At 35.8% G+C, this 21,513-nt stretch overlaps 1 protein-coding gene across 2 annotated transcripts in view; it reads right to left on the bottom strand.

Annotated features, from left to right (window-relative positions):
* The window catches only part of LOC149808364 (pyruvate carboxylase, mitochondrial-like), a 104,971-nt gene that overhangs the window by 70,005 nt on the left and 13,453 nt on the right, over window positions 1-21,513 (bottom strand). For both annotated transcript variants that reach the window (XM_089976150.1, XM_089976159.1), the window contains exons 2-7: window positions 16,696-16,952; window positions 15,598-15,782; window positions 14,196-14,361; window positions 9,939-10,084; window positions 6,725-6,842; window positions 3,300-3,570 (exon numbers count right to left, since the gene is read on the bottom strand). In XM_089976150.1, coding sequence (XP_089832276.1) covers window positions 3,300-3,570; window positions 6,725-6,842; window positions 9,939-10,084; window positions 14,196-14,361; window positions 15,598-15,782; window positions 16,696-16,894 — 1,085 coding nt within the window. In that variant the 5' untranslated portion in view covers window positions 16,895-16,952. The remainder of the gene's footprint in view (window positions 1-3,299; window positions 3,571-6,724; window positions 6,843-9,938; window positions 10,085-14,195; window positions 14,362-15,597; window positions 15,783-16,695; window positions 16,953-21,513) is intronic.

The raw sequence follows: 21,513 nt of genomic DNA, 5'->3' as shown, positions 1-21,513 counted from the left end.
CTGAAATATACAGGCTGAAATGATAAGTTTCTCCACCTGATATGAATGACACAGTAAAAAAAAATCCTAATAAATACCACTGATTAGACAGGGAAATAGTGGTCTTAGGAGGACATGTTTGCTCTTTTATAAAACAAATATAAATGAATGAAATGGATGCTGTGGAAATGTGAAGGTTTTACTGGACATTAACAGAATTTAAATATGATAATTAAAGTCATTCTGTGCCTTCTACAAAATCATGAGCTAAAATCCTGTCCTACCTTTTTTGCAAGGCAAAACCCAACTGATACTAGTAAGCCTGTATCCAATAGGGCCAGATTATGCAATTAAGCATGGAAAACAATCAGGCCCAACTGAAAGGCCTGGTCTCTGACAGGAATTTTCAACATTGTGGACAAATGTTCTCATCAAGTGAGCATAACTTTGAATTTGTTTGTAATTTTCAATCCATGCTCTTCAAAGATTTGCAAATAAACATTACATGCTGATTGAAAATAAATATTTCATCCATACTGTTGACTATACCAAGTCTAATTACACATCCATTGTATGGCATTCAAAGTAATTTATCCAAGTGTTCAGGTTCTCCATTTTACATGTCTCAGGCAAGCTCTTTTTCTGTGATTAAAAGAAATTTGTATCTCTTGCTTGTTGCAAGACTTTCAATCAGCTGTTAAATTTTGTCAACTACCATTATTCACTCTCAGCTTGTACCATACAACAGTTTGCTTAATACTAGCAAAATTCCAGCTAAAATTAGCCTTGTAAAGTACAGCACCATCTCCTCAATGATTATATGCCTATCTACTGCAGGTTAACCGCCAGCCCCATGCAGATGCCAGACCCCAAAAGCAGATATGTTCACTAAAGCAGGTGAGGTTTAGGACCTTAATCAGCATATGAATGACTGACAACAAAGGCTTCTCAGCATATATCTAAAATAAGAGGCCCAAGTAGGCATGAGGTCATTCACCTGAGTTATATCAACCATAAAGCCAAATGTCTGGATAGCTGGACAAAAAAGCTGGGTTATGCTTTCTGACATTTCAAGGTTTTTCTAATTTTACTAATTGCAGTCATACTGGATGGCAGATCAGCATAACTTGCGTAAACTTGAAACATCTAAGCCAGGCTTTTCTAGTTGAGACATTTGATAGAGATTTTTACAGACGATGAAACATGGATTTACTGTTTTGAATCAAAGATGAAATAATCAAGTTCAGATTAGAGAAAACAAGCAGAGAACACAAACTGCTTGATGTAGTTAGATTGTCAAGAGAGTTTTACGTGCATTATTTTTCTATGCAAAAGGCCCCATCATCTAGGTACCAAGGCCTAACTCTGCAAGTGTCACTTGACATTTGTGTGCCTCAAAAGTGGGGCCCCAAGTGGCGGAGTGGTCTAAAGCGCTCTCCGTTACAGATCACTGCCATCACACCTCTATCTGCGTGGGTTCGAGTCTCGGATTCAGCCAATGTGGGTATGTGAGAAAGCTTGCCAGTAGCTTCTCGTGGGTCAATGGTTCTTTCTGGGGGTTTTCCCAGGTTCTTCCTCCACCATTAATACTGGCCGCCATGTATAGCCTATCGTGCGCTGAAAAATGGCGTTAAACCCTACAACAACAACAACAACAACAAAAAAGCCTCAAAAGTGTTGCCAAACATTTTGAAACACTACCAAACAACTGGAGTTGCTTCAAATGCACTACTTACCAATAGTTTACTATAGCAATTGCTTGTTCCTACAGTTTCCTATGGAGGAAAAGACAGTATAATCTCCTCTGTTTTCTATGGAGAAGAAAACACCATACATCTCCTCCATTTCCGATGGAGGAAAAGAAAATATAACTTCCTCTGTTTTCTCTCTCCTAAATTATCACCACCTCTGAACTTATTGTTAGAACTGGCAATCCCTTCTCTATTGTTATTTACTTTAATTGTATACAACTATTTCATATGAAGTTAAGACATTTAAGTTCTTAATCTTCAAGTATATTTCTTGTTTCCACAGTACTCATTAACCCTAAGAGTTACAATATACTGGCACATTTACACATTTTGTGAGGCTTTTATATTGTACAGAACCAAAGGCAAGTACAGATTATGCTAGTACCACTTGGTTTTGATGTTACCAATTACTGCATTTGTAGCAGTCCATATGTATTTCTTTCATTGTATAATCAAAAGATTTTGATAGCAATGCATTAGGGTAATGTAACATATTTAGCAGATCAGTTATACTGAAAGTTAGTTCAATTCACCTTGTCTAAAACAAAAATTACTTAATCACGACTGTATATTTCTTTGTCAGAAATATGCAACATCTTCACTATGTCATTGTTTCCCCTACATTTCATTTCTTGGGGGATACTCCGCAACTGCTCTTTGGCACTAAACCCATTCTAATATTTTTCTGTTGTTGTTATTTTGGGTTTAACGACATTTTTCAGCAAAAGATAGGCTATACATGGCAGCCAGAATAAATGGTGGAGGAAGATCCCAGAAAAACATTGGAAAGAACCACTGATCCACGGGAAGTTACTGGCAAGCTTTCTCACATACCCACACTGGCTGAACCCGAGACCCAAACAGACCCAGGCAGGTGAGATGGCAGTGATCCATAACAGTGAGCGCTTTAAACAACTTGGCAACTTGGGGGTCCAATCCATTATTTGTATTAATAATTAACTAAGCAATCAAATGACAGTAGATTAGCGTAAGCTTGCTTAATCCCTTGGATAAAGTCATCAGAGTTAGGTTATGACACACTAAAATTTTCTCATTGGTCTCTGTCCAGTTACCACTGGATACCACCAATCAGTCCACGCCTTGAACTTTTTCAAAGGTAACTCTACTATTCTGTTGGTTAGTTCACAGCATCATTGCAAGTCCATGTACAATTTGGTGAAATTTTCAGTTGCACCTGCATTACTTACAAACAGAATTTACAACTTACAGCAGCAGAGTTGTCCCTCCAGAAGCCAAATGTTAGATGTATTAAAATAAAAAAGTCCAGTGAATCTAGTCTTTTGTTGCTATCATAACCAATGTGAGAGTCTTTTATGCCAAGATTGTTTCTGACAATTCAGTCTATTTTTAATCTGCAGGCCTCCATGTCAGAATTCTTTGTCAAATTTGGTCATTATCTGTGCAATCCTAAGGGTATCAAACTCCTCCAATTGTTTACTGCCATGGAAACTAGTGTAAGCTTCAACATTAGGAGCTACTAGTAGGAGTGAAAAAAGTGTCATATAACCAAACAATGCTTGGTTAGCCTGAATAAAACTGTAATATTACCCTGTCACTTGCTCTGTCACTGTGTGCTCCACCTGAAGTCTGGCATTGACCTCTATAAAAAAGTACTGTCCATTCTTGTCGAGCAGGAACTCTACAGTACCTGCATTCTCATAGCCCACATGTTTGGCCAACCTCACTGCATCTCCTGCCATCTTCACACGCAGATGTTCAGGCAGGTGTGGTGCTGGAGCAATCTCTACCACTTTTTGGTGGCGGCGCTGCACTGAACAGTCACGCTCGTAAAGATGTACAACATTACCTGCATGATCCCCTGAAAGACAAAACAATCCATAAAAGAAAGTCAGTGGGGAGTTTAAGTGCTAAGTGCTATTTAAGAAATAACATCATAGTAAAAGTACTTTCAGTTAAATATGTGTGGGTGATTGTAGGCCTAATGGCATTATTTTTCTACAGTTTGGTGGTATTACTTCAAGTTTATTTATTTTTGTGGGTATCAATTTTCACGGTTTTTGCAACAACAAAAAATATTTTTGTCATTACTGAAATACCAGGAGGGGTCCAACTGTTTCCATAGAAAGATATTTGTTCATTTGGTCTTTAAATTTCTGGCTCACAGCAACCACAAATTTAATGAAAGTGCATATCACAAACAAGAGGCCCAAGTAGGCCTGAGACTACTCAACTGACTGACAACTGCCAAACAGCCAAATGCAAGAGCAAATGGACAATGAAATCTGAGTCAGCAGAATGCTTTTGCATACAATTCCATTACTACTGATTGCATGTGATTTTTTGAGGTTATACTACACTAACATTTAATGGCACATTTCAACCACATTCTGAGCTGTACAAAAATAAATATAAAATCTTCAGCTATGATCTATGTCACTGACAAGGTGAAAATCAGGGTACTTCTAAATAGAAAACAATTTCCTGAATTATTTAAAACAACTCTACCTTCAGCATGAACATCTCCTCAATTGCATTTGTTTTAATAATGGTTCCAGAGTAAAGATTTCACCACTGCATCTGTCCTAGTGGTGAATATACCATACTTGCTGGCCTATAAGATGATACTTTTTTACCAGAAAATATCAGCTTTGTCTTATGCTCCAAATTGACTTATATATGGATTATGTCATCCAAATTGCTGTATCATATTTTTTTGTATGGAAAATAATTCTTCCAGAGTACAAAAAATAATGTGTAAAAAAATATTTCATTTTAGGGAAGAGATCGTGCATGAACAAATATAGGATCCCACACTGAATAAACAATTACATGATAATCATCAGTATTAAAAATTAACATAGATCAGTATGTAATTGTGCTAAAGCAGCATGTACCAGTAATGTATGTGGTTTGTAATATACGTTGTTTAAATTTAATTACATATATGTGCATTAGAATTAACAAGTTAGAAGATGAACAACCATGACAAAGACATATTCCATCACAATTTTCTTCTGCATCTAATGATCAAACAACCCGCATGTCCCATAGAGAGAGAGAGAGAGAGATAGAGATAGATAGATAGATAGACAGACAGAGATGTCTTCACGATTGTAAATCTGTATTGTTCACTCACCTGATGACTGATTTTACTTGTGTACAAGTGCAGTACCATATTACATTATCAATTAATACCACTAGTTAAGCAATTCTGCCAGGTAGTTATCATTGTAAATTTCTCAGCCAGTGACATTTTTTAACTTGCCAACGGAACCAACACCAATTTAGAGTACATCTAGCATGAGCAAAGATCGAAAACAATTGTTGCCTAAGTACAGGAAGAGTACATGCACTTTAAACAAAGTCTTAATTGTTGGGAATGGAGAGGTCATTATACTTGCAAAGAAAATTCAACAACATGCAAAATGGTCATTCTTGGGATTTAACCTAACGGAGATTATATGGATATAACTATTGTGAATATTTAATCCTGAATGAGTATGGTATGTATTTTCATAATTTACATTAACTGTTTCATTTATTAATGTTTTCTCTCTTTATCAAAAGCTTCAGCTACAATGAGGCAATAAGTTAAAAAAAGAACAAAAAAAATCCAAGAAGAGCTGAACTTTCTCTCTTCTCTCTCTCTCTCTCTCTCATATATTGGACCATATTTTATATTTATCACGAGGTGCAAAAGAAAAATGCGATGGAATACATATGCATCCTTTTTATCTGTATCTCTCATCCCCTCCACCATATCCCCCACCCCACCCCTGGAAAATGCATTTTAGTATTAATGACACAATTTCCCTATTGCTGGTAATCTGAGACAGCATACAGTGATACTTTTAATACTGATAAAACATGAAGTTATCATAATTTAATTCCACGCAGCATCGCGAGTTTTCTCCTACCTGTAACTCACAAATGTTTTGGGTCAGCCATCATTATATGTAGCTAAAAGTACATAATACATTTAAAATACTTCTTGTGAAACAAATTAGATACTTTTATTATATTTAATGATCCTGACTGGAAAGGTTACTGAGTTACAGAAAGGATAAAATTCACGATACTGTGTGAAACAAAGTGAAAAACAAAATCCGAGGTGTTGATCTGGCCTTGTTTTATACTCAGAATCGACTTATATAAGGATGAAGGATGTAAAGTTTGCCAGATTTGCTGATGTGACTTATACTCTGCATCAACTTATAAGCCAGCAAATACGGTACAAGGATTTTTAAATACTTTAAAAAAAACAAGGGATCCAGGTGGGCCTCTGAACACTCATCTCTCTAACTGCCAAATGCAAAAGAAGCTCCGGATCACTGCCATCTCACCTCTGTCTGCGTGGGTTCGAGTCCAAGGCTCGGCTAGCGTGGGTACATGGGAAAGCCTGCCAGTAGCTTCTCGTGGGTTGGTGGTTCTTCCCTGGGTTTTCCAGGGTTCTTCCTCCACCAGTTATATTGGCCGCCATGTATAGTCTATCTTGTGCTGAAAAATGGCGTTAAACCCTACAACAACAACAACAACAACAGCAAAAGAAGCTGCCCAAGATATACTGGTCAGTCGGTTTTCTTTTGATCTTCCAGTGTTGATTGTTGACTGCACATAGTATGAAAACAAGTGTTTTAAGGTTTCCCTAGTTTTCTACATCTTCATCTATATTTAATGGCGAAATCAACCTCGTATGTCCAATAATTATTATATGGATGGTTCTGTTCAGTGTTGGTCAAAATCTGTTCAGCAGTTTTTAGAGATGAAGTGCTGTGTAAATGTTCTAACTTCAGCATCCGTGGCTATATTTGAAGGCAAAATGGCATCATTTCTATGAATCTGAGTTCTGGAGAAGAAGCTGTGCATATGATGGACAAAGATCTATACCATATGCTCACTTGGCCTTATTGCCAGAATAAACTACAATACAAAAGCTTAAGATTAATGCAGATGCCATCACCACCATAAAGTGCTAATGCAGGCAAGACAGAGTTTAATCTGCTGAAGCTTACCCAGAATCTGAACTTCTATATGTCTAGGTCTCTCAATAAATTTCTCCAGGAAAAGGGCACCATTTCCAAATGCTGCTTCAGCCTCAGAATGAGCTCTATGGAAATTTTCCTCCACCTCCTACAACATAATGTACATTTTCGGTTTTTATCACTAGTCATGAAATGATAAAAATAAAGAAACCATATAATTATTCCAAAAGGGAAGGAAAAATGAATGGATATGTGTATCTAATGATCTATTACTCTCAATACTGCGCTCCCTCTTTGTATTGCTCCTGGGAGTCATACAAATGACCTTTGTCATAAGCAATGAAGATTATACTAAGGGATGTACCAGCAATGTCATCATAATGCATAACAAGAGGTCCAAGTAAGCCTGATATCACTTGCCTCTGCAACTGACATATCACCTTATGAATACAAATTCATACATGCACTGAACTATGTATGTGTGTGTGTGTGTGTGTATATGTATGTATGTATGTATGTATGTATGTATGTATCTATGTATCTATGTATGCATGTATGTATTTTAACATGAATGCATTTTTTATCCCTGAAAAAAGATAAACTACACCAAGCATTGTCAGTTTGCATTCATTAATATACATGTAAAGTGTGATTACTTTGATGTGTGATTTAAAAGGACAGGCTAATATTGTATGTTGGTTTGGTTGTCAGGGGCTTGGATTTTTCATTTGTTTGTTTCCAGACACTGAACTCATTCAGCCCCAGAGGTTTTTGTTATTTTTCACCTGAAATGCAAGTAGGAAAGACATTTTGGGGGCTATTTCTGAATACATCGTAATACATCGGCTTTCAACATATTTTCCATGAGACTAATTCCTAGATGTATTAGAAACATCATTTTCCATTGGTTATTTTGCTAACGTATGAGCAGAAGGGTAAAAATTGGAGTTCTTTTTTTCTTTCTTTTTTTTTTGCTTAATGGACCCATCATTTTCGTATGGAGACCACTCTCTTTATTCCAAATACCAACCGTATCCTAGTTTTTGCAATGGTTCACTTGTCTGTGTGCAGTTCAGACCGGTCTGCCTTAGATCTGAGGCCAAAAGGTCTAAAATCCAGACACAAAATCGCATTCCAACCATGAGTGAATTTTGGGTGGAAAAAAAACAGGTCCCAAAAATTTGGTTTTTCCCTCTGTATTGTGTAGTACAACTAGAACTTCCAGATTATTTGGTATCATTGTAGAGCAATATCTGTCTGTTTTTTTGTAATACCACCCACTCTGGTGTATCTTAAATGACCTTCATGCTACAGAGCTCAGAAACAGGGTACAGCCTCATCTTGCCTACAGGCGGAATTGGGGCCGAATGAGTTAACCAAGTTTTTGGAAATTTCTTAGAAATTGTCAAAAAATGTCTATTTTTGTAATTTATGTTTAATACTGATGTAAAAATGATGAAATAAATAATTAATATTCAGATTTGGTGATGTCACCAAAATTCTCCCATTAACTCATTTGGCCCCAGAGGTTTTTGTCGTTTTCGTCATTTTAGCCTGAAATGCAAGTAGGAAAGACATTTTAGGGGCTATTTCTGAATACATCGTAATACATCGGCTTTCAACAGATTTTCCATGAGACCAATGCCTATTTATATTAGAAACATCGTTTTCCATTGGCTATTTTTGTGTATCTTAAATTACCTTGATGCTGCAGAGCTTGGAAATAGGGTACAGCCTCATCACACCTACAGGTGGCACTGGGACCGAATGAGTCAATGAAATGTTTTAGACAGAATTTTAATTTGTTTTGCTATCCATGACATGCAGAAAATATGATCTACACTATTTTGCAATGAAAAGGCTGTCATTTATGCAACTAACACTGGCCCATAGGTCTCCCCATGCCCACTGAAGACTTTTCCCAAATTCATAACCAACAGTCTGTTCATAGCCCCAGCCATTATATATATGAAACTGTTAGAATTCACAATAATCTTTAACCTGTTTGTTGGAAGTGTCAATAAAATCAAGATAAAAGATACCTAGCAGCTTTACAATAGAATATTCATTAATCTTCTATTCTTAATGAATAGCTACAGTTGTGTGCATGAAATATGCATGTTTGCCATTGGTAAAACATTCTTCAATACAAAAAAAAACTGCACACAGACACCACTTTGTCTTCATGCCATATAAACAAGGCCTAATAAACAATCAGAAAAGAAAAACAGTATATTATGCATCATCCTTGATCAGTTACCATTTATTTTCTTTCAGTCTCAATGAATTTGACCCTTGAGGTACTGATACCAAAATTTATAGCTTTCTTTCTTTTCTCAAATGCATAGATTGGTTCTCATTTTGTGGCACAAAAGGACTTAGTTATTTTGTGAAAACTTTTTCTTCTTAGAGACTCAGGCCTTTCCATCTAACCTTTTAACTTCTAAATCAACAGGTGTCTTTCTTGTCTCAAACGCAAACCATTAACAAAGTTTAGTTGTTGTTGTTGTTGTTGTAGGGTTTAATGCCATTTTTCAGCACAATATAGGCTATACATGGCTGCCAGTATAACTGGTGGAGGAAGAACCCTGGAAAACCTAGGGAAGAACCACCGACCCACAAGAAGCTACTGGCTAACTTTCCCACGTACCCACGCTAGCCGAGCCTTGGACTCGAACCCACGCAGACAGAGGTGAGATGGCAGTGATCTGGAATGGTGAGCGCTTTAGACCACTCGGCCACTCAGAGCCCCCACAAAGTTTAGTCAAAGTAGGTGATAAAAGACTCAAAATATCATGTACTAACATTTTTCATCTAAAAGTCACTGTAACCTTGATCTTTGACCTTTTGACTCAAAAATCAATAGGTGTCTTTATCTCAAATGCATGTCATTTACAATGTTTAGTTAAGGCATCTGGTATGCAAGTCAAGTTATTGAATGAAAAGCTTTCAATCTTTCACTCCCCATGATCATGACCTTTATCTTTTGAGTCCAATCTCAATATGTTTCTTTCATGATGCATATGCAAGCTACTTAATAGAGTTAAATGACGGAAGCTCCTGGAGAACTTGAGTTACTGTTCACAAATGGATCAGCAAACTGGTGGATGAACAGATAGACAAGATCATAACATGATATGCTCCACCTTATGGTGGGTATGTTATTAAAAAAGTAAAATCCCCAGGACAATTTTTTGACCAATCAACAGTGTTTGTTCCAATGGAAGTTTGATCAATGGCTCACCTTCAGTTTACGGACAACCCTCATTCCTCGCCCACCACCACCATATGCTGCTTTGAAGATGACAGGAAGCCCATACTGCTCACAAAAAGTCCTAGCATCATCTGCATTTGTCACTGGACCTGGGCTTCCTGGCACCACCTGGACACCTAAAAAGAGTAAAGAGAATTCTACTGTACACTATGTCTGATCATTTCCTCCACAAGCCTGGTACCTTCTTAGGGTGAGGGGTGAGCTTATATGACTAAGTTAACCGGGGAGTTGTTGGCAGAGTTCATGCTATGGTAAAGAAAGAATCAGACAAGAAAGATTATTCAAAAAGTATTCACCCATATTACAAAATAAAACAGATTTTCATAATAATGACCTTAACCTTTGACCTTTAGTCCAAGTTTTGTTTTTAGCAAACCTGAGTCATCAACCAACCCCAAAGTCTGATCAAAATACAAAAGTAAACCAAAGTTATTGTACAGAAACCAATCTTCATCACTGGGTCATACTGACCTTGACCTTTGATCTTTCTGACTCCAATATTGCTAATATATCTCTTATGCAAGTGCAAGTCATGCACACAGTTTGGTCAAGTACATTGTTTTGAACTCAAATTACTGAACAGAAACCAATTTTCTTATTCAAGCAACAGTGATAATGACTGTAGAAATTTGACCCCAATAATAATTGGTGGGGAGCTTCATGTTTTACCTTGGTGCAAATAGATCCACAAGTGGTCAACCCCATGGGTCTCTGATTCATTTGCATACAAAGGGCTAAACAGACCTTTCAGTCTGAATTACTGACTCCATTGGGACATCAAGTCTTGCATTAAGGTTTGTTGATGATGTCGCCACCAAAGAAAATCCCTGAACCAGAAGGCAGAGATCTGGTGATTTGGATCCCCTGCCTTCTGATGAAATCTATGATTGTGGAGTTGACAGATAAGATGAAAATGCCCTTTCAAGACGTTGTCTCCTGCCACAGTTGAAATGTATTCACTTTACTCTTCACCTCCTGGAGATTGATGCATAATGGACACTCCTGAAGGCCACAACCAAGTAACTTCCTAAAACGAAGGTAGGAGTGGATACCCCAGACTACTGTGCTGGCATCCATAGAGATCTAAGGAGGCTGAATCTGCAAGGAAATACCCACCACATGCAAGTGAGGTTCTCCTATTTGCTAAGATGGGACCTCATGTATCCTGAATGTGGGTTCCCTTGATCCAGTGGACATACCTCACATCACCACTGAGACAGGAGAATCATCTTCAGTGGTCTCATAAAGTAGATGCACTGAGATGATGAGATCCACCAGAAAATTTATGACAGACATTAGGCAAAGAAACCACAAGCAGATTCAATTTTGCAAGGAATCTTGGTGGGAAAAAAAACGTGTTTCCTAGCATGCGCGAAAGTAGTAACTCATGTTTGGCAGTAATATGGAACCAATCCTTCTACCCAAAGGGAGATCGCTCTTGTCTGTCTTTAATCTAGGCGGGTAGACAACCATTAACACTTCTGTTGCTATACACATGCTTAGGCAGGATTAATTATTGAAGTAAATGTTGTACTCCCAATGTATTATGATTGAGTAACATATCTGAGGAAGAGAAAACTTTATTTAGAAAAAGTTCAGTTTGCTGTCACTTGCTTTGTTTAGCACCTAATTTCCAAGTGTTAACAATGAATAACTAACCTAACAAACCTAATTTCTGCATTTGACATTAGGCCTGTTTGCTCAAAATACATGAAATTGAACATGAATATCTTCTTTAATCAAGATATATGTCTCAAAGCTCAATACTGTATTGTCCTTTTTCCTTCAAATGAGAAATCCACAAAATTAAATACCCATGAATATGTATTTTCTAACCATACCAGAAAATGAGATACAAATGAATTTAAAGTAATCACAGTACTCTACTATACTGACTTCCCAAAATAACTTTTTGAACCAAACACAATTATTGTTCATTACTGTCATACTGGAATTACATTATAATGAGTTAGGTATTTACACTTTTAAGGCAAAATAAAAACATAACTAACGGTGCATTGATACAAAATTATAATGCAATAATGCCTAAACAAAATAAAAATAAAAGAGAGACAAAAGGGAGTGGTTACTGTTATAAATGAAGATTACAACCCACTAATGCTCAATTCTTGTCATCACTGGAGCCAACGATACATATCTAAATTAGGAAGAAATAATAAGAAAACAAGAAAAAGAAAAATATTGATTTTTCAAACAATAACTTATAATATTTCACTGTAATAATACATGATGATAGCCCCTTAACAACCACAAAGACATTTTATTCCTTTCTTTAAAATGTTGCTACAATCAATAAAATACATTGATCAATTATTTACAAAAATGTAGATGTCCAAAGACTAATAGTTAGAGATGTCAACATTTTTGGAAATTTCTACCGGGTACCTTTCAGTCATAACAATTGGTTACCCAGGTACCCAATCAAAGGGAAATTGTATTAAATGTCAACCTGAACTGCTTTGTTGTAGGTTCAGACAAGCCAACCCCCAAGAGAGGTATAAGCATAATTTATTACTAATATAAGTCACAAAAAAGCATAATCTGAGCATATAACGAGCAATCTGTAAATTAAATGCCATAATTACAGAAAACTGTATGAAAAATGTACATATTTATTTTATTTAAAGCACATTTATTTTTGCTACTTACCTGGATATTCAGTCAATTTTTTTTCTCATAAATTGGCTAGATCCATGTGGTATTTTAGTTAATGCAAGAGTATAAACATAAAAGAAATGGATAAATTATTTGTGCATAACACTCATTTTAACTAGTCTACATGTCTGCAGTAACTTCCACAATAGTCGTACAGTCCAAAATGATGAATGTTGTAGTATCCTCGACCTGCCATGGTTCATCTCTTAACAACAGTCTGGTACAACATGTTTTTAAGTTTAACAAAATCCCTCTCATCCAACTGTCACATCGATACAGCACATTATTTTATGATATCTGGTGCCGTGTATTTTCAATTCAGACTGGTCTGCTACGTATGTAGTATCAAAATAGAATGAATATATGACAAGTGGTTTCACATTCAAGAATCCCATCTGTTTCAAGCAAAATTAATGCAAAAAGTACCTTATTTACACACATGGTCAATTTTTTTCTTTTTTTTTTCTCAGTGTAATTAAACAACAAAGATCTCCCTTGCATTTAAATATTTCAGTGAAAAATTTCATTCTGAATAGCATGTTATAATAAATGCATGTTATGGTAACCAAGTTTTTGTGTTGCCTTTACCATGACAAAATATCTGCCTTGGGTTTCCCGCATTATAAAAAAAGAACCCAGTAAACAAACATGTGAACAGCAGCCCTGACTTGAACAGCTAATACTCGCTCCAGGGCCATAAATTTGATGCAAAAATGGCATTAGTTAAACCAGACATTTATATTGTGCTTTCTTACATTTGAATAGAGGTACGTATTTCAATTTTATTTCACTGAATATTTCTTAATCAGAACTTACTGTTGCTGTCAATGAAAGGTACTGACCATAGTTGATGTCATCAGGATCTCAAAATAAATGCGTTTAAGTCGCGAGAAAAATGGCACATGAACCATGGATAGGCATGAAGTTAGGACGGTCTAGCTTTAAATATCAGCGTTGATTCTTAAATAGGTCATGCAAAAAAGGAGAGAAGTTTCCTCCCTTATGTTATTATATAGTACAAGAATGACAAGTTAAATGTAAGCAGCCATACAAGCCCCTGTGATGATGAATACATGCACACATGACATGAGCCATGAACTGTAATCATTATTCTCATTTTAATACCCAGGTTATTCTTAGCGGGTGGGTACCTGGGTACCCATTGGCACTTTTACTTATAGTACATGATAAAATTGCTATATCTTGTCCCAACATTTATAGGTCATAAAAATTACTTTTGAAAATAATGAAGGATGTCCTGAGACTTATGGTATCCCAGACTTGCAGTCATTATTGTAACTATTTCAATGTGATTACTAGTCCATCAACCCCCACCCCTCCAGAAGCTGCATCCAAAATTGGAAAAATTCACCATCATCTACTCATCTTTGCAGAACATTATATGGCCACACTTTCTCAATACAGAGAGTTCAGATTACAATCAGAAAAAAACTGATAGATGGATGCAAGGACTGAGAGACACACAAAAAGGGAAACAAATGGAATGACCAATCATAATATATCCACTGAAATAAGGATATAATTACTTACCTGCTTCTACTGCAGCTTGTCTTGCCTCCACTTTGTCCCCCATTCTCCAGACCACATGGGGTGAGGGGCCAATAAATTTTATACCAGCATTAATACAGGCCTCAGCAAAATCTGAACGCTCAGAGAGGAAACCATATCCTGGGTGGATTGCATCAACATCATTTTCCTAAAGAAAAAAGGGTGTGTATGTGTGTGTGCGTTGGACAAGAGAGAGAAATGAAAAATCTTTTAAATGAAGACAGCACACAGAAATTTAGGAATAATACTTTAGAATTCTCTATCAAAGATATGAAAATATTATGTACAAGATCCTTAATCAAGAGTTTCTTAGATATGAAAATTATGAGATGACTGATTATTTATTATATGACATGAACTGCGTGTGTATTTTATACTAACCTTCATCGATTTTATCCTTATGCCATGCACTGGACTTGTATAACATGTTTCATCAATTTTATTCTTATGTCATGCACTGCACTAGCATAACAAGTTTCAAAAATTTCTATCCTTATGCCATGCACTGCACTTGTACTGTATAACAAGTTTCAACAATTTCTATCCTTATGCCATGCACTGCACTTGTACTGTATAAAAACTTTCATCAATTTTATCCTTATGCCATTCACTATACTTGTACTGTGTAACAACTTTCATCACTTTTATCCTTATGCCATGCACTGCACTGCACTTGTACTATGTATCTACTTTCATCAAAATTTTATCCTTCTGCTATGCACTGCATATGCACTGTATAACAACTGTCATCAATTTTATCCTTCTGCTATGCACTGCATATGCACTGTATAACAACTGTCATCAATTTTATCCTTCTGCTATGCACTGCATATGCACTGTATAACAACTGTCATCAATTTTATCCTTCTGCTATGCACTGCATATGCACTGTATAACAACTGTCATCAATTTTATCCTTATGCCATGCACTGCACTTGTGTTATTAGTTATATAACAACTTTCATCAAATTTATGCTTATGCCATGCACTAGACTTGTACTATATATCTACTTTCATCAATTTTATCCTTATGCCATTCACTGAACTTGTCAATTTTATCTTCTTCATCACAGACAGCTGCATAGACATTTTGCATTAATTCATGGATAAAGCTGTGACATACAAAATTTATGGTGTGAAGCTATTACAAAGATGAACCTTATTGTTACCTTATGAAGAAAAACTGATGGTTATATTTGTAAGATCAAGAAAATGGTAATGGTGCAGAAGTATTTTTCTTTCCAAATAGATGAGAGAAAAAAATGTTTATGCAAAAAGCAACCAGAACTACTGCATACATTTTGAATTTTCATATTTAATTTGTGTGGTGTCAAGATCAGATGATTAATATTTTGCTTTATTAAAGGAACTACATACAGCATACCTTAGCAATGTTTATAATATCTGAGATGTTAAGATAGGCAGCTACAGGAGGCAGACCCTTTCCGATAAGATATGACTCATCTGCCTTCTGTCTGTGCATTTGCATCATGTCCTGCTCTGAATAAATGGCTACTGTACGAATATTCATCTCTGTACAAGCACGGAATACTCGGATGGCAATTTCTCCTGCAGAAAATGAAGTAGACAAGTACTGACAGTAATAATGCTCCTATGAAAAACAACACTGAAACTTAAATTCAACATGAATAGAGAAGTTTCAATAACATAAGTGTACACAATGTAAGGATCATAATGACAAATATTGTGCAAAAATGTTCGACAATTAAGTTCAACCTATATTACATTATTGCATATTCCAATTCCCCACACAGAAGCAACCAACCCAACTTCACTCAATAATCATACACACCTGCATAGTGACTAATTTATCATAATGTCAAACAATTTGTCACAGATATGATCTTTATGCAATGACTACATGTAAAGTTCAGGCTGAGACTTTTGCAAGAACTTGCTCCAACTGTAAAGTTTAGACAGATAAATGCATAAAAAGTTCACTGTAACCAAAATTTTTTAATATCTGACCTTTGACCCTTTTCCCCCACCCCTCTCAAAAGTAGAGAGAGGGAATATGATCACATCTCATTATTACATGAAAAAAGAGGACCTGAGTAAATTGAAAGCCCCTGAAACCAAAAAATTTAATATTGTCCAAAGAGATTTTGAGCTTGAGAAGTTGGACTGTATACTGATGTACCTTCAACAGCATTAAAGTGTGGATGTGTTATCAAAGTAATAAAGTTGGAAAATATATACAAAAATTAAAATATGCTCCCATAGAGGAACACCAAGTGAATGGCTCACTGAATGGCATTTATCAAGCTTTAAATACAATCACTAAATTTGTTCAGGTGTGTTCTTGCAACAATAAAAAACTTTATGTATAAATGTGTATGACAATGAACTTTTTGGTTGAAATCAATAAAATATCCTGATGTTTTTATATGCAATTTACAAATAACAAAATAACCATGATATATGCATATTTGACAACCAACTCCAAGCTGGGCATGCTTACCTCTGTTGGCAACCAGGAGCTTTTTAATTGGTTGAATACTTCCTGCCTGTGGCTCTACTGCCACAGTAGACTTCTGCATCACCCCCCTGGGCAGACGATACCCAGGGGTAGGTTTTATCTTCAGCCCAACCTCAACATCCACACATCCTGCTCGTGCCACATTCTGAATTTGGGTGGCATGTCGGGCAAGCCTCAACATGATGATGACCAGCTATATCACACTGATGCTCTTGTGTTTTTGTGCCTCTTTAAGAGAGCTGCAATGAAATAAAATGTATTAAGAACAAAACAGATATGAAATAATCTACAGCTAAGCTTGTGTCACCAGGCCTTCTTCAGCTTTCATCACTATGCAATGGAAAGCACACTGGTGTCTGGCAAAAAAAACAACTGAAATGAAAACTAGATGCCACAATGAGTACTAAGATGAAAATTATATCAATAATACAAATGAATTACATCAATTTTAAAGTAAAGAAAAGTAATGCTGATGCTGATCTGGTAAACGGCATAAAATTAATTTGGTTGTATATTAGCCGAACACTGTTTTTTTCTACTTCAACACTTTCTCAAATAAAATGAGTCTCTTTATGGGACTGATGCTCTATTGACCAAAACTAATTTCTAGGAATTCAAGATAAAACCATTTCTTCTTTTGAACTGCAAAGTGTTGAAACCATCTCTTATATTCTTGAGCTTTAGAACGATTTTCAAACTGACCACTGTGGTGGACATATTGGACAAAAGATATGCACTATTTCCCAATAAGATCAGCTATATACCATAAGAAGTTTTCTGGTGTCAATCTGACTTTCCACTCATCACAAATAGTAATAATAAGATTTTAAAGATGGATTTCAGATTGGCATCCATTTTCATTCAGAACCAACTAGACATCATTAGTAGTCTTGTGATAAAAACCCCAATGCTGATATGACCATTTCGTAGAGCAACAAGAGGAAGATTTTCAGGATGGCTGCTGTGGTGACCTTTAATGGATGTCTGATCAGTACCATATTTCTTTGGGACCAACTAGACATCATCAAGACCTCATAAAAAGTCTTTTGTTGAAACCCCAAACTGATATGACCATCCAGTGAGAAGTAGCATTAACAATATTTTCAAGATGGATACTGTGGCAGCCATATACGGTGTCTAAAGACACCATTTTAATTTGGGACAAACTGACCATCAAATAAATGTGTGTGGAAAAGTTTCATGGCAATCCTCCAAGCAGTTTAGAAGGGGTGGCGATGATGACTTTGTCTGTTTCATGGCAATCCTCCAAGCAGTTTAGATAGAAGGGGTGGCAATTAAAACTTTGTCTGTTTCTGCTCTTCCAACTATATCTCCATTCAAACTCTTTCTAATGTACATATATGTATATGTGTATGTTTACATATATATTTTTTGATAACTTTAATTATTGGCATAATGTTTTAAGGTTCCAACAGAAATACAGAAGAAAGAACAAGTTTAAAAAACATAAGAAAATTTCTTTAAAATATAATTATTTAATCTTATTGTTTTACACATATTTGGGATATTATATTTGGGGCAAGCTCAAATTTTCAAATGACAAGTCCAATTTTACAGTCAGTTTGCCTTGTGCTTTTATAAAATGTGTAAATCCCTGCATGTAGGTTTACATGGCAATCTAGATCATAAATGGAATCAAAATCTATTTAGGAACATAACCCACTTATAACAGTGATTTCATACAAAAGTGTTTTTTTTGTGAGATATAATATTCCCAATTTACAGTAAACTGGATGAGGAGTTAATTAAAACAGAAGGTAACTGACTAAATTAAACTGTAACCAAAAGATGTCCTATATAGTGACCACATGGCCCCAATATAGGACCTGACTCTGGGGTAGAAACAACAAAAATCAAACACATGAGTGTGTGATCATGTTACATTCTTATCTACAATGAATTGTTGACTATACCTGTCCTTGGCATTATAAAAACAGCTGACTATACCTGTCCTTGACATTATAAAAGCAGTCAAGCAAGTTCAAGCTGAAGGATGGTCAACAATTCTTATGCACAACAAAACTTCTCTGACTTTGTAAACAAGTTCCTTTACAGCCAAAACAGTGACCTTTTGAGCTAGGTCAATTGGCTGAGCATCCACATGAAAAGGGTAAAAACTCATGTTAAAGGCTAAGGTGTCCTATCTTGTCTAGACAAGTTTATCAGCTAATCTGTAAGAAGTAGATCATTAATTTACCTCCATGAAGTAGAAGAGTTACTGTACTACCCCCTGAGGATCCCACAGATAAAGACACATGTACAGCCTCACCCATTCTTACTTCCAAGGTCCTAGACACCAATTTAGAGTAAGATTAGTGATTTTTGTTAAATTTAGTATTTTAACTAGAATCATTAAACTAGATGACTGTATGCATTGCTATTAATACCACATCCCTATAAAAAATTAGGGATATTGAAGACCCATTTTATAGTTTTCGGGTTTTGTTATTATTACACAAATTTCTGCAAGCTATGTACATACTATTCTATCTACAATCATGAAATAAAGCTAATCAGCACAGTGATGATCCCTAATACAGAAGCAGGTCATCATGGCCCATAATTTGTGTTTTACTGACTTAGCATTAAATTTGTCTTTATTCAATTTCTCTGACAATAATAATAATAATAATAATAATAATAATAATAATAATATAATAATAATAATAATAATAATAATGAAAAAACAAAGATAATAACACTAATAACAACAATAATAATGAAAAAAATGAAAATGATAATAATAATAATAACAACAATAATAATGAAATAATAATAATAATAATAATAATAATAAGAAGAAGAAGAAGAAGAAGAATGACAACTTAATAATGCAATTAATCTTTTAGAAAAGCTCAAAGTGCTTTGTAACATCAAGTTAGCACATAGGGGCATAAGAACAGTTTGCATAGAGAAAACATAAAACTCATGAAAATGTCTCATAAACATTGTAAAAGTAATGAATTATTAAAAAAAATGAACATGAAACATTTAAAAGGGTTTACACAAAATAACCTAAAACAACAAAATGAGTTTAAACTCCACTTTCAATCTAAAATTAATGACAAATGGGTCAATGTCAAATTTATGCTTAGAGTACAGTATCTGCCAGTCAAAACTTTGAACTGCATGGTGGTCATGTCAAGTGGACATCAGTCATAAGTTATCCCATTTCAATCAAATTGCCTTTGATTTGTTGATATTTTAAACTGTCAAACAAAAATCTTAACAAAGTAAAATTCATAGGTCACTATGTCTAGTTTACAGATTTTGTTTGTCAGACAATCAATAAATGTGTCATCAACAAAACTTAATTTAAAGATAATTAAGACAACTAGGTCTTTTTCAGGCAACACCAGTCACTTCAAAGGCAAAGAACTGAAGTGTTCACAATGACTTTCCACCCAAAGCAGTATATACTGAAGGTCAGATTAGCACCTTTTTGTTTACACCCCACTAGACATCATAAGAACTCTTTTAGTGAAAACCCCATACTAATATGACTATTTATTTAGAAGAAGTAGTGGTAACATGATTATCCAGATGCCACTGCAATGGCTATGTTGGATTGAGATTGTGCTTACCTACTGACTCCCCAGCCCAGAACCCTTCTAGTTCCCCACAACTTTGTTGGGGATTTTTACACAAGCTTACATTTGCATGGAAGCTTCACTTCTCAAGCCAATGTAGTATGCATGGAACCAGCATCAGGAATTCACTGGCTGAGGAGTTGTGATAGGTAAGCATGGTCCATGATGATATTACTGTCATTCAATGTGAAGGCTGCACTACTGTGAGCTCTCAGACAGTGATATACATTGGATATGTCTTAATGTTTTTGCTGGATCTGGCAGTTTTGACCAAAATCAAGTATAGTTTAGGCTGCAGTTCCACATGTTCCTCAATGGGCATGCCTATGCAATTGTCTTTCAACTTCCCCATGACTTTCTTATTTCACGGTGACTGTTTGCTGTTGACTGTTTGCTAAATCTGAATGCAAGCAGCCATTCACACACATATTCCCATACACAGATATAACTGTAAATTTCATACGTGGCTGACATAGCCAAACTTGCATCACAGGTTCAGGACAAGCTTGGTCCATTCTGTGAACTTAATCCTGAAATCCTCCACAATCATGCTATGGTGACAACCTTTTGCAGGGTACTGACAGCACTTCCAGGTTAGTGGATAATCATTGTGGGAAAAGTGAAGCTCATCTGGGCATTCCATGTCAGCTTCAAAGAACTGTTCACTGTTGCGGTTTTACTCACATATGTGTTTGAGTATGTTTGTATCCATGGGATCAATCCACTGAAACTTTCCTATGGGCACTGGATGCATCATCGCTCATCCCTACATTTTGTTGCCATTAAGATACATGATATAACTGTTTGAAAGAGCAGGATCATATCCTTCCATGAGCATATTGTTCATGCAAGCAAAATGATAACTTGCGCCATGGACGTCCTACCATGGACAGCACATTTGATAAACACATGATTTCAGTGAATAGTTCCAACTCAATCTTGCTTTTCGCTAGTAATGCATTCCGATGACATTCCCAGTGATGAAAAATAATATGTAGGGTCAAGCTTGTACACGCACATGAAAATATGACAATAAGTCACAAAAACATCCATAAGCTGGAGTACTTCAGTGCACAGACAGATACAAGCCATGGTAGTCACAGAGGATTCAACAGCCAAACACAAACCAGACATTGTTCACATGGACATTGTTGGTACCAAAAATACGTTTTCAGGAAAGCAATGAATA

This window comes from Sinohyriopsis cumingii, chromosome 1 (genome assembly GCF_028554795.1).
Source record: "Sinohyriopsis cumingii isolate HCF-2022 chromosome 1, ASM2855479v2, whole genome shotgun sequence".
In the NCBI taxonomy this organism is placed as follows: Eukaryota; Metazoa; Mollusca; class Bivalvia; order Unionida; family Unionidae; genus Sinohyriopsis; species Sinohyriopsis cumingii.
The sequence above is the reverse complement of the archived record's forward strand: the minus strand, read 5'-3'. Positions and strand labels throughout refer to the sequence as shown.